This window comes from Medicago sativa, chromosome 7 (assembly GCF_051527215.1).
Source record: "Medicago sativa cultivar Bolivia chromosome 7, Bolivia_mono, whole genome shotgun sequence".
NCBI lineage: Eukaryota > Viridiplantae > Streptophyta > Magnoliopsida > Fabales > Fabaceae > Medicago > Medicago sativa.
This window is the reverse complement of record NC_140755.1, coordinates 91,351,458-91,364,738: the sequence shown is the minus strand read 5'-3', so window position 1 is coordinate 91,364,738 and position 13,281 is coordinate 91,351,458. Positions and strand designations below refer to the sequence as shown.

Here is a 13,281-nt window from a genome sequence, read left to right as displayed (position 1 = left end):
TTCATTTTCCACTGCGACACAGGCATAACATTTGATAATAACAGTGTAATATAGTATTTATATCAGATCTGGGGGGAGCCATGGCTCCCATGGGCTCCCAAGAAGATCCGCCACTGAGTGTAAATGTTGGAATGGAACTCGAATATTACATTATCAAAAGGAAATTTTTTAGAGAAAAAAACATGAATTGTGACCAAAATTACAACAAATGTGAAAACGTAGACAAAAAAGCTCAATTTTAATTCTTAAAAAAAAAAAGTTCAATTTTAATAAAGGTGATTACTACATTCGTGAGTCTAATAAAATAAGAGATGCAAAATATAATTAGGACAATCTTTTAATCAATTTTTTTTATCTTGTTTTGAAAAAGAATGAATCATATTATATTATTATTGCCAATTTCACATATAGATTTAATCTTATTTTTTGGATCATATTAACTTGTGTCTCAATAGCACATGTTAATGCATCATAAAAAATAATTGTCTTAAAAACAACAATTTTTCATCTTAGCTAGAACAACTTCATATGTAGATAGTGTTCGTATCGATATTAACATTCCAACATGCACCCAAACTTTATTATTAAATGAAATGCCTAAAACTTGTTTTCGTCAATTTTTTAAAACTCATTGAGCGAACAAAAGTACAATTTTCAATAGGGAGTGTTACAATTTTTTTAAAAATTCTTTAGTAGTTGAATAAATCATAAATCAAGAAAATGATTACGAAGGACATATATAAATTATATAAAATATCGGGATGTTACAAGTGTGGTGCAATTGTTTAACGATGTTTTGCAAATAAAATAAAAAATATATATTTAATTGAAACACTACATTAATGTTAATATTTTAAAAATAGTTATTAGTTTTCAAAATTGTCATATTAACTTTCTCATCTTGATTGTGCGGGGTGAATCGCTTTGGTTTAAGCAATATATTCCATTTTGATTTATTCAAAAAAAATACTTTCTCATCTTGATACATAAAAACTTGTATCAACAGATATAATTAAATAAAATCCTCAAGGAGCACAAAACAAATATGTAACATATTTTTTTACATATAAAATGAAAAAATATTTAATCGAAACATTACATTTGTCCTCATAATTGTCATTGAATAACTTTAAATAGTTTATCTGATCCAAACGAAATGTCGGATCTAAAATAAATCACAATTTGATTGATCACAAATGAAACATTGTTGTAGATCATCAAATCTAAATAAAAGTATGATCTCTCAAAAAAAAAAAAGTATGAATTTATATAAAAAATTATATTTAAAATATAAAAAATCAAATGAATGAATTCCTTCCTTATTATAAAGAAAGATTTACTTTTTTTTTTTTAAGGATGGAAAGATTTACTATTTCATATATACACACATATAATTTTTTTTTTTTTTTACTGAAGCTGGGTTTATAAGAGATCGCAAAAAAAAAATGTCAATAAAAACATATATTTGCATTCCAGATTATTTCACAACAAATGCATTGGTCAAGTGGTTTTGGAGAAAGATTCTAGTTTGTGTGAGCACCTTGGTTCGATTCCCTAGGATGAGTTTTCAAAGGCAGCCTAGTTCTCACCGATTATTAATCTTTTAGCGTTCTGCCCTTTTCCTTTTCCTTTTCCTGGAAACAAAATTGGAGTCGAAGTCCTTCTTCATCGGTCAACGGTGGTTCGTACGGCGGTGAACGACGTTCCTTCTTCAGGTACTTATTTGATTCCTTTTTCATCTCAATCGTTTTTCGTTCCTTTTAAATTTTGTATTGTTCAAATGTTAATCGCTTCTTACTTGCTCTGTGGTTGTTGTTTACTACTTGATTATGAAAAAGGCTTTTAGTGCTATTTGATCACATTATTGAGAGTGACTCTCTTACTGCTATCCACTTTTTAAGTTAGGGTTGTTGAGTGAGTCACCCTTATTATCCCTTGTCGTATTTTAGCCTTAGCCTCTTATCTAGAGTCGGTTGTATTGTAAGGTTCATTGGAATCATATATTAAGAGAAGAGTTAAATAGTCCGACATGGGATAAAATATGGTCTGAACATGTGTTTATAAGTGGAGTGGGGCAAATCCTCACCTCACAAGGTGGTTTTGTGGGGTTGTGTAAGACTCAACCAAGATTTCTAACAAGAAGCAAACCAAACGGCTAAGCGCCTGATGCTTGCTTTGGCCAAGCATGGTTTAGTTTATTCTCTCCTTGATTTTTCATTGTTTTGATGTTATTCATGCTTTTTCTTTGTATCCCCCCTAATGGCTCTGACGTTGTGGAACTTTTCGTTAGCTTTTTCTGTTCGAGCGTCAACCTGTTTATTCATAAAAAACATATAATTTAGCACCACATCTTATTTTAATTTTCGAAGATTGTAAATTTCAAATATACTATGGAGCTTACTCATACTATAGTTTCGTATTTAGTATTATTTTATCCTTTGAAAGGCAACTGATAAAATAGTCGAAGAAGGAAGAATGTTGGAAACTTAATAGGAGACGAAAATATGTATACATAAAGGTGCAAAACCCGTTTTATTATACTTTTAATTTAAAATTGTATTATGAATTTTCTTTATATAGAGAGGTTCGTTTATATTATATAATCCATGAAAAGCAGATACCAGAAAAGGTGTAAGGGACTAAGTGGAGAATTGAAGAACAAGTCTTGAAGAAGAAGTAGAAAAATTAAAGAGTGTGCTATGAATGCGATGGATATGAATAAGATAGTGGAGTGTTCAAACTCAAATCTTCTTGAAGATTTGTGGGCAATTATTTCCAAAAAACTGAACACTACGATTGATGTTGTTCGATTCCGTAGTGTTTGTAGATTTTGGCGCTCTCTTCTTCCTCCTCCACCTGCCTCTCACAACCTTTGCATTCCACATCAAAATTATTTTCTACTCCAAACCAAAATATACCGCATTGAACCATCACCACATGATCACAACCCTTCAACTTCTTGTTCTAATCAAGGTGGGATCATTAAAGTTTTTCAAAATTCAAATTCCTCCAAACTTTATCTCTTTGATCTCTTCACTAATACGAGAATCCGAGCCGAGGAAAATACCGAAAAAATTTTGGATTTGATGAACTTTCGAGTTGTTGAGTTGTCTAAAGTATATACTCGAAGTCATCATGAAGATAAAATTGGTTTTAAGTGTGCATCTCGTAATAATGTTTGCAATGTTTGCAATATTTGCAAAGTAATCTTGTTTTTTATTGAGGGTCGTTGCATGGTCTTTGCACTGCATAATGATAAAGAGTTGACTGTTTCCAATATTGGAGAAAAGGAAAATATCATGTTAAAGGATGATTGTGGAGAAAACAAATATTTTGATGATATAATACATTACAAGGGACAACTTTATGTTGTGGATAAAATAGGAACAATTTTCTGGATCAATGCTCTTTCCTTGAAGTTGGTTCAATTTTCACCAAAAAACATGTACCATTGTGCTGAAAATAGGAATATAAGGGTGAATTCTAACATAAACAGGAAGCAATTAGTAGAGTATGACGGAGGTCTATATGTGGTTGATTTATATATTAATGATGAAAGGTATTACAAAAGGGGTTACTTCTTGAAGGCTGTTTTTGTGGAAGTTTATAAGCTTGATCAAGAATGGGGTAAATGGTTAGAAGTAAAAGATTTGGGTGAGGTTTCGATTGTTTTGGATAAAGACACAAATTTTGCATTGTTGGCTCGAGATTACTATGGGTGTGAAGAAAACTGCATCTACTTCTATTATGAAAGCAGGGCATCTTGTTTCAACTTGAAGAGTTTAGAGTCTAAACCTGCTGACAAATTTTGGATTGGTCCAACTTTGTTCCATCCAGTGATCAATTAATTTGTAAGTATATTTATGCACATTGACAAATTTTGGATTGGTCCAACTTTGTTCCATCCAGTGATCAATTAATTTGTAAGTATATTTATGCACATAAATATGATATGTGATTTTGATGTCTTGTAGTCGCGACTTTTTTTAATATAAAAATTTACATTCAGGAAGGCGCACCCTCATGCAAGGATAGAGAAAACCACCAACTTCATTGAACTTAGGTCACAGTAGATGTGAGCATATGTCAGACCATCTATGCCAATTGCAATTGGTAGTAGTGATTTCCTTGAAATCCTACTTTTTAATTATTGGTATGATTTGTTCCTTTGGATATGATTTTGTTTCAATACTAGGTGACACTGACATGACATATTTGTTCAGTAATAATAATTTTGAAACTGAACTTGGTGACTTTTTTCTTTATCTTTGTGTTCATTTTTAGGAATAATGGATGTATTTTGCTTAACTAATAATGTTAATATTGTGACTATTGTTAATTACTTGCATCTTTTGCTATTGTTGTAACTAGAATATTATATGATTGTCTAAAGTTGAATTTATTTCAATTTTTTTTAAGAGGCCAAAATAGAATTTTATTAAAGCAGAACAATCAAAACACAAGAAGTGTTAAGATTGAAATGATACAAAAATCAAGCAAAAAAAAAAGATGCCAAAACAAAACGGTGCAACCAACCAAACAAAACAATAATCAAAATCTAAGAGTAGTAGTCACTCCTAAGCACCTAAACGGTTGAGGACTTCATTGGTAGAAATTTTTGCCACAATGCTATATCTTATGTTTGAGCCTTTGTCACCATTTTTGGGTATGTGTTGAGTATGGAACCCCTTTGTATTTGAAATATATACCTTAAATTAAAGTTTGGATACATAGCAGTAAATGCCAATTACTTTACCTCCATCTAATGTGAACGAATCACAAACCTCGATGTTTGATTAGTTTGTTGAGTAATTTATTTAATGCCATTTAAAAGGACATGGATACTGCATCCAAATTACTGTTACTGAGAGCAGTTTAAAACCATGCTAGCATGACATGAATTGAACTTGTCACAACAAAACTTGGTTCTCATTATATTTTATACCCTGTATCTTATTTTTATGCTATAAGCATCATTTTCACCCGCAGAAAGGATGCTTATAAAAAGGGACCGAAGGAGTAGTTTTAAGCTTATTTATCAAATTGGAATAAACATTGTGTATTCACGACCAACTCTCTTATAAAGTACTTAATTGACATTAAGTACTAAACATATCTTTCGGATAAAAACAGAACAAGATCACTCATACTTACAAGCATTGAACCTTTTACAAGCATTCCGTTCCCGGTTCCGGTCCTGTTTTGGTGAGCTCCGATCTGTTTCAGATCTACTTGGTTGAGGTACGGTGGTCGCGGTTTTAGGTGGTTTTGGGTGGTGTGAGGCCGGCTGTGGTGGTGGATCTGTCAAGGGATCCGTTTAGAGGTGTCTTGTGAGGTGTGGGTGAAGATATGGTGGTGGAGACATGGTGGTGGTCCGGTTTCTTCCTGTTTGGTGAGGTGGTGACGTGTTGGTGGTGGAGAATGGGTGGTGCTTTTTTGAAGAAAGCTTGGGAGGTGGGTATGAATGATCTAAGAGAATTCATCCTTTGTTTAAAGGTAGGAATATCACTTACGGCTACTACTTGCTACTTTGTACATGGACCAACCCCACCAATGATTCACATTTGCCTTACCTAGTCCAATGTCTTTAGCGTATCTATGTCTTCATGAAGAGGTTCATGTGCTTCAACCCACTTAAGATGTGCATGAGCTTCAAAATTGATGGATTCAGTTGACTTTATTTCAAGTTACGTGCTTGTGTTGTTAGTGTCACCTACTACAGCAGTAGCGGCTCACATGATTTTTGCTTGGTGTTGTTCTGTGTGTGTGGCGGTGTCGTGATGGTAGTGATGTGTGGGGGAGTGGTGTGGAGGTGTGGTGCGGTGCCGATATGTGTGATTCGTTTCCGGCGGCTGCAGGTGCGGCGGTATCTCTTCCATTCATGATTAATCCTCCTTCAACGAACTCCCGGATCGTTTGTTGTCGTAAGGATCGTGGTGGTTGTGGTTGTTCGTGTCTGTGGCCGTGGTGCTTCGGATTTTGCTTGTTTGGTGGCAGACCCCTTGACGTTACTGTGTGTACTCTGTTGGTGGTGATGGTGGTGGGGTGGCTTTGCGTGGGGGAGCGTGGTTTTTTTTGGACTCGAAGTTGGTGTCGGAACGGTTTGTGGACGAGAGTTATATAAGGGGGTGACTGGTGTTGTTTAGGTGAGGAGGTGGGTGTTTTTGTGGGTGGTGATTCATTTTGGAGGCAGCCTCTGTTACTCGGGTCCTTGTTCGTCGTCACTAGCTCTTGTTTGCTTTTTTGTGGTTGTCAAGGTGTTTAGGGTGTTTGGAGGAAGCAGGTCCCGTTGAGCTAAGCCTTTTCCTTTTGATATGTTTGTTGTTTGCACTACCGCATACCATGTCGTTTGTCATTCTTTTTTGTGTGCTGGTTTCCGATGGGCCGATTAATTTTGCTTCGAGATCGGGAGTTGGTGTTTCTCTGGTGTATCGGGGGTGAGGGGTGCCCTTCTGATTTGGTCTTAAAGTCTGGTGGGCCGATCACTTTTGATTCGAGATCGGGAGTCAGTTCTTTGGCTCAAGTTTGGTTTTGGGCTTTTTTTGGTTTCTCTCGATGGATCGGAGGATGAGAGGTGGTGGAAGCTGAATGATCTTTTGGTTAGGAGTTTAGCGGATGTGGCTCAGCTTTGGTGTTCAGGACGGGGGTTTTATCTTTTAGGGGTGTTTTTTCTTGGGGGGTGAGTAGTGACGATGGATGGTTGGATATCGTTTTTACAGTGGTCGGTTTCGTGAAGGAGTCTGTTTTAGGAGGTGACGTGTATTTTGGTGGGTGAGGTCCTCCAGGGTGTTTTTAGGGTGTTTATTTTCGGGTGTTCCGCTTATATACGGCGCCTTTGTTTGTATCCTCAATTTCACCGGTCTCTGTTCGTCTTGAGCAAGGATCAGGTCGTTTAATAAAATTTGCTGTTTCAAAAAAAAAACTCATACTTAAATCATGTAACTTCTACTTGAACAAGTTTTGGTTGAGGATGCTCTCAAAATCCAAGAGTTCCTCTAACAATGTTTCATCCCAATATTCAAACTCTAAAACTTGTTCACCAAGCTCTGATTTAATCGATGATGATGATGATGATGATGATGATGATGATGATGATGATGGCGTTGAATTGGATAAAGAAGATGGCTTAGAAGAATTATAAGCCACACTGCAAGGAAAATGTTCATGTGGAAAGTTGAGATGGCTGAAGAACCTAGCCGAATCTCTAATCTCGGCAAAATTTTCGCCAGGGCCGGATCCTTACTCCTCTATAGTTGATTTGCTTTGTTAATTCCTCTTCATACATGTGCTTGTGTGATGGACGACAGGTATCTGGTTTTAAGTGTGCATCTGGTAATTATGTTTGCAATGTTTTCAACGTTCGCAAAGTAATCTTGTTTCCTGTTGAGGGTCGTTGCATGGTCTTTGCACTGCATAGTGATTAAGTGTGTGTTTGGTTCAGCTTTGGATAGAATTGATTCTGATAGAATTGATTTATGTTTGGATACAATAACATAGAATTGATTAAACAGAATGAATGTTGTTTGGATAGTTTTGATCAAAATTGTTTTTGAATGTATAATTACTAAAATGGACATAGGTAAATAAAAATAAATGGACATAGTTGAATGTATGTGCAAATCAATACTAAATGTAGATATATTATTTAATGTAAGTAAACAATTTTTTCTATATATTAATTTAAAAAATAATAAATACGATCATTAAACCAAATTTTTTGACAAAATATTTGTTCTATGTATTTTATATTTTTTGATAAAATATATTTAAGTTAAATAATAATAGAGATTTTTTTTAAAGAACATAATGATAGAGATGGTTGTCAAAAATGATAAAATGTAGCATAAAAGAAAAAAAAATACAGCAAATCTGAACGGAAAAACCGTAAAAAAAAATAATCCAAAACTTGGTAACTCATGTTCATAGATATTTTATGGGGCTAATTTGGTTCGTTAAATTTTTTTTTTTTTTTGAAGAAAAGTTCGTTAAAGTTTTTGATTAAATTTGTTTCCTCAAATTAAATACAAACCATAAAAAAGGAGAATTGATAAAGGAAAATAATAGGTTGTAATAATAAAAATATAAAATTTAATGGAGAATTGATTCTAGAAAAGCCAAAAGCTAGGAATTGTAGCTTTAAGGAGAATTACTTTTGGAGGATAAAAGCAATTCTTAAAAGCCAAACCAAACATCATTGAAAACTCAATTTTTCACTTTTGAGGTTTGTAGAAGTGATTCTTGATGGTGAAAAGCCAAAACAAACAGGCCCTAAGTATTTAAAGTTTCCAATATTGGAGAAAAGCAAAATACCATATTAAAGGATGATGGTGGAGTAAACATTTTTTTTGATGATATAATACTGCATAAGGGACAACTTTATGTTATGGATGATAACGGAACAATTTTCTGGATCAATGCTTTGTCCTTGAAGTTGGTTCAATTTTCACCAAAAAACTTGTCCTGTTGTGACAAAAAGAGGCATATAAGGGTGAACTCTGATACAAAAAAAGAAGCAATTAGTAGAGTATAACGAAAGTCTCTATGTGGTTGATTTGTATATTAATGATGAAAGGTATTGCAAAAGAGGTTACTTGGTCAAGGTTGTTTTTGTGGAAGTTTACACGCTTGATCAAGAATGGGGTAAATGGTTGCATGTAAATGATTTGGGTGATGTTTCATTTATTTTGGATAAAAACTCAAACTTTGCCTTGCTGGCTCAAGATTATTATGATATGAAAGATATTGTGTCTACTTCTATTCTAAAAGCATGACTTCTTGTTTCAGCTTGGAGAATTCAGAGTCTAAACCAGCTAATATTTTGTGGCCATTTCCAACTTTGTTCCATCCTGTGACCAAGTATAAAAATGCACATAAATATGACATGTGATTTTAGTGTCTTGTGGTGGTGATTTTTTTATTTCATATATAAATGTCGATTTGGAAAGACACACACTCAGACAAGTTCAAGGAGAATCATTAACCTCATCGAAAATTTGTAACTGAATTTACGTATAACTTATCAATTGTAGAATTCAAAATATGAATCTAAGTCGCAACAAGAACGAAGAACACGTCAAACCATCTATGCCAACCGCAGTTGGTAGTCATGAATCACTGGAATCCTACTTTTAATTATTATTATGATTATAATTTGTTCCTTTGATATGATTTTGTTTCACTATCAAGTAACATGACATGCATTTCTTCACTTAAAGAATAATAAGAATTTTCAATAATGATGTCTTTTGTCTTATAGCTTAGTTGACATGCTTAGGTATTTGTTCACATAATATGCTCAGTGCTATAAGCCTATCACCTTTGGAAAGGCCACCACATAATGCAAGGACTAATTTTTTGTTTGGATTATTATTATTCATAAAGAACATCACCCTAGTTGGTATATAGTTCTAACGAGACAGATTATGTGGTCAGAAAGATCATGCATCAAGAATTTTTACTAATGCCAATTTAATCATTATTTATAATAATATCCAAGAGAAATTTGGATATAGAAAAATAACCATTTGTCCCACCGGTGCCACTTGTTTGTCTAAACTAATGGTCAATGTGTGTTTATATATATATATATATATATATATATATATATATATATATATATATATATATATATATATATATCAAGTACATCACGTTATTAATAATATCTTAACCTAGTGAGGTGAAACATTGAACCTCAATAGCTATATATATCCATCTCGTCTTATCATAGTTCTTAGATTGAAACAGAATTTGGTGGCTATTTTGATTTTGCAATATTTTCTATTGATGTTAATTGGAATATTCTCCTAAGATGCATATTTATAAATTAAGTCAAACAAAAAAACTATAATAAAATGAAAGCGTAGCAGTGTGTATGATGATGTTCCATATCACCCTAGTTTGTTCTGCCATCTGTATTGCAGAAAATTACATATAAATGTGACTGATACAATTAAAAGGATCTTGATCACAAAGAATCTGTATGGTTTGCCAAAATATAGAATGAGCACAAACCAAATTGAAGGAAGAGAATCTTCCTTTAATGTATGGGCTGAATAGAAAATTCAGTGGACAAGAACGATTTCCAACTAATTATGGTCTTTTGTTACGGTCAACCACAATTGTTGGAACTTGAAAGTAGAAGGAAACAAAAGGAAAAGTTGAAAAAAAAGAGACAAACTGGTACCATAACCAAGTAAACAACTCCTTAAACAAAAATATATTATCATCTGTCCAAAAGCTAGCATCATATCATGTTTTTGGAATCATGTATTGTAAGACATATGTGTTCCATGAATCTTGAGATTTCAAATTTCTTAGGACAATTGGTCAAACAAAAGTTTCTTATTACTACAACACAGTTTCTTAGACAATTTCTTAAGAATTTTTTAATGCAGGCAATCCAAGTTTGTTATCGTATTAATATTTAAATAATCAATATTATGACAAAGTTGACTAGAAGTAAAAATTAGAAAAAAATAATAAAAAGGAAGAATAAATTTTCATTTGTTTCCAGAGGAAAATTATGATTGTCTTGCTCAAACACAACATATGAATATAAACCCTTGATTAATGAATTTTACTAAAGAAAAAATTATTTGTGAAAATCCAAATTTAATTTCTAAGCTGAACAATTATTTTGTAGGTTTTATTTACCTTCTAACCAAATTCTAAATTATCTGATTCATTCTCATAAGAACCAGATGATTAACATATAAAAAAACCTGTGAATATAATTATTGTTTTAGAAATGTCATTTTTAGTCTTATAATTTTATGAAATAGCATTTTCACTAAGTTCATGCTAGAATTTATAATTGCTTAAAACACGATTTGATTTTGAGTTCGCAGGATTACATATTTTCCTGGAGAGCAACTTTATCCATCCAAATTTCTAAAAAACCTACACATAATTTTGGAAATGTTTTTTTTTTTAATAAAACTTCATTTTTGTCCGAAAATATGCATTCAAACAGCATAAATACTGTATATTTTACTTCTCTGCTTCTAAATATATGCTGCAGTTAATCACTACACGTCAATACACAACGTTGGCCATTAATATATTTAATTATATATAATTAAAAATTATAAAAATTTGATATTTTAAAAATATGGATTGAGATAAATCGAACAACATCTTTTTTTAAGTAAAATCAAACATTTTATATGCTAACGTTTTTATTTATATATTATTTTAAAAATATTATCAAAGTAACTAATGTGAATAGTACACATTTTCGAATTGCTATATGTATTGAAGAACTTAGAATTAATATGCTCACTTGTAAGTGACTTTGAGGTGGGAGATGTTGATGTTTTTCTGGATATGATACCCAAATCATATATTGGATTTAGAAAAATACAAACCGAACCGACCCAATATTTTTGGATTCGACCGACTTAAGCTATCTGGTTGACCATGAGCCATGGCAGTCACTAAGGGACGTCACTAGTTTCAGCTAGTAGGACCACCCAAGACACACTTATCAGTTATGAGCTCACTACTAGTAAAGACGGGGACAAGGGCCAAGACAACATTCATTCAAACAAAACAAAGTAAATGCCAAAAATGACACACTACAAAGATTGGTTTTTTCAAAAGAAAAAGATAACCCTCTTTGTAAAGTCAAACACCGACCCCTCGTGCTTCTCTATGTGTAGTTCCTTTTATGACAAACACATGTGCTTGTTCCTTACAACTTAGAACTCATAATAATCCAAATGCATTCATTTTATTGGTTTTCCAATTTCATCACTATTTTATTCTCCTTTCTATCCAAGACAATATCTTTCTTTCCTTCACATTCCTATTAAACAAATCAATCTCTTAAAAGGGAAGAACATCTTAAATATCATATCTAACATTCATAGTTTTCAAATGGCACAATCTTCTTCCCACTATGCTTTACTCATATTTGTCATTGTTGTACTAAGTATCTTGGTCACTACTTTCATATTTATCACCTACTTGATTTTTGTGACCAAATGCTGCTTAAATTGGCACCCATTGAGATGGATTTCCATCCTCCCACCTCCACAAAATGAAGAACCCTTCATAGCATTCTCTCCAAGGATTTGGACTCGCGGAGTCGATGAATCCGTCATCCAAGAAATTCCAACATTTCAATTCACAAAAGGAGAAGGTGATGATGATAATCATCAAAGTGTAAAGGGTTGTGTTGTATGTTTGAATTCTTTCCAAGAACAAGATATGCTAAAAGTACTTCCTAATTGCAGCCACCACTTTCACTTGGATTGCATTAACATTTGGCTTCAAACAAATGCAAACTGCCCTCTTTGTAGAACAAGCATTTCAGGTAACACACAATTTCTGATGAACCGTATCATAGCAGCACCAAGCTCTTCTCCACAAGATTCTCAGTTACTATCTAACATGGGTAGTGATGAAGATTTTGTGGTCATTGAATTGTGGGGAGATGGAGAGAATCGGGGAACACGGTCTCAGATTCAGCAAGAGCGAAATGAGTCAAGGGAAAGACTAGAAACATTGAGTAGAACTCACTCTACAACTAGGAAAGCGGAGGAGGAGATGAAGGTAGTGCAGTTGAAACCACGGAAGTGCCACCGTGGTTCGATAATGGGTGATGAGTGTATTGATGTTAGAAAAAAAGACGATCAATTTTCTATTCAGCCTATCAGAAGATCCTTCTCATTGGATTCTGCAAGTGATAGAAAAGCTTATGTGGATGTTCAAAACATCATCCAACAGAATAATAGGCATCAAAATGAGGATTGTGGAATCAACAGTGAGGGATGTAGCTATGAAGATTGTAATCGCGGTAGTAACAAGGGTCGAAGATCTTTCTTTCCATTTCGTTATGGTAGGGTATAAAAAAACTGCATTACTTCCTCAAGAACAGTGTTTAATAATACTATAATGTAAACTTGTAATGTGAAGTGATGTGATAATTTGATTTTCATTATTTTTTCTTTATGTTGCGTTCAAAATTTCCATTCCAGTTATGTCAGGAAGGAGTGACAGAAACGATATGAGGAAATAAGAGATATTGCTTTCATAGGCTGCCATGTGATATTGTCAAAAAATAAGAGATGTGATATTGTCAAAAAAGAGACATTGCTTTTAGCCTGTCATTACTTAAAATCACAAATGAAAGGAAATGATTACTTGCACGCACGCAGCTTTCATTCATGTCCCTCTGTTCTTACTTTGAGTGTCACTTGGGCCAAAGGATTTTGAAGGGGCAAGGTGTGAAGAAAGCAGGGTAGGTAATCATTGGAAGGCAAAGCACAGAGGGAC

General features: G+C 33.4%; 1 protein-coding gene and 3 pseudogenes across 7 annotated transcripts; 3 read left to right on the top strand and 1 right to left on the bottom strand.

Moving 5' to 3' along the window:
- Positions 1–1,597: 1,597 nt before the first annotated feature.
- Positions 1,598–4,339, top strand: LOC146910190 (F-box protein At2g26160-like). 6 transcript variants are annotated; one of them, XM_085724252.1, is made up of 4 exons: positions 1,598–1,715; positions 2,446–2,518; positions 2,618–3,851; positions 4,010–4,339. In XM_085724252.1, exon 3 carries the CDS (start codon positions 2,700–2,702, stop codon positions 3,846–3,848), a length of 1,149 nt encoding a protein of 382 aa, XP_085580378.1. In that variant the 5' UTR covers positions 1,598–1,715; positions 2,446–2,518; positions 2,618–2,699; the 3' UTR covers positions 3,849–3,851; positions 4,010–4,339. The 6 variants fall into 6 exon arrangements, 5 of the variants coding, with proteins under 5 accessions (XP_085580378.1, XP_085580380.1, XP_085580377.1 ...); XM_085724254.1 differs by lacking the exon at positions 2,446–2,518 and having other exon boundaries at positions 4,014–4,339; XM_085724251.1 differs by lacking the exon at positions 2,446–2,518.
- Positions 4,340–6,886: 2,547 nt separating this feature from the next.
- Positions 6,887–7,416, bottom strand: LOC146910189 (ethylene-responsive transcription factor ERF095-like; annotated as a pseudogene).
- An 864-nt stretch (positions 7,417–8,280) lies between these two features.
- LOC146910188 (putative F-box protein At1g65770) lies at positions 8,281–9,009 on the top strand (annotated as a pseudogene).
- A 2,687-nt stretch (positions 9,010–11,696) lies between these two features.
- On the top strand, positions 11,697–12,957 carry LOC146910187 (RING-H2 finger protein ATL16 pseudogene; annotated as a pseudogene). The gene has a single exon (XR_015020678.1). The product of XR_015020678.1 is annotated as an RING-H2 finger protein ATL16 pseudogene (transcript).
- The last annotated feature ends 324 nt before the right edge of the window (positions 12,958–13,281 follow it).

Coding starts and splice junctions, on each gene's coding strand:
- LOC146910190 (XM_085724254.1), top strand. CDS start 2,700: ATGAATGCGATGGATATGAATAAGATAGTGGAGTGTTCAAACTCAAAT.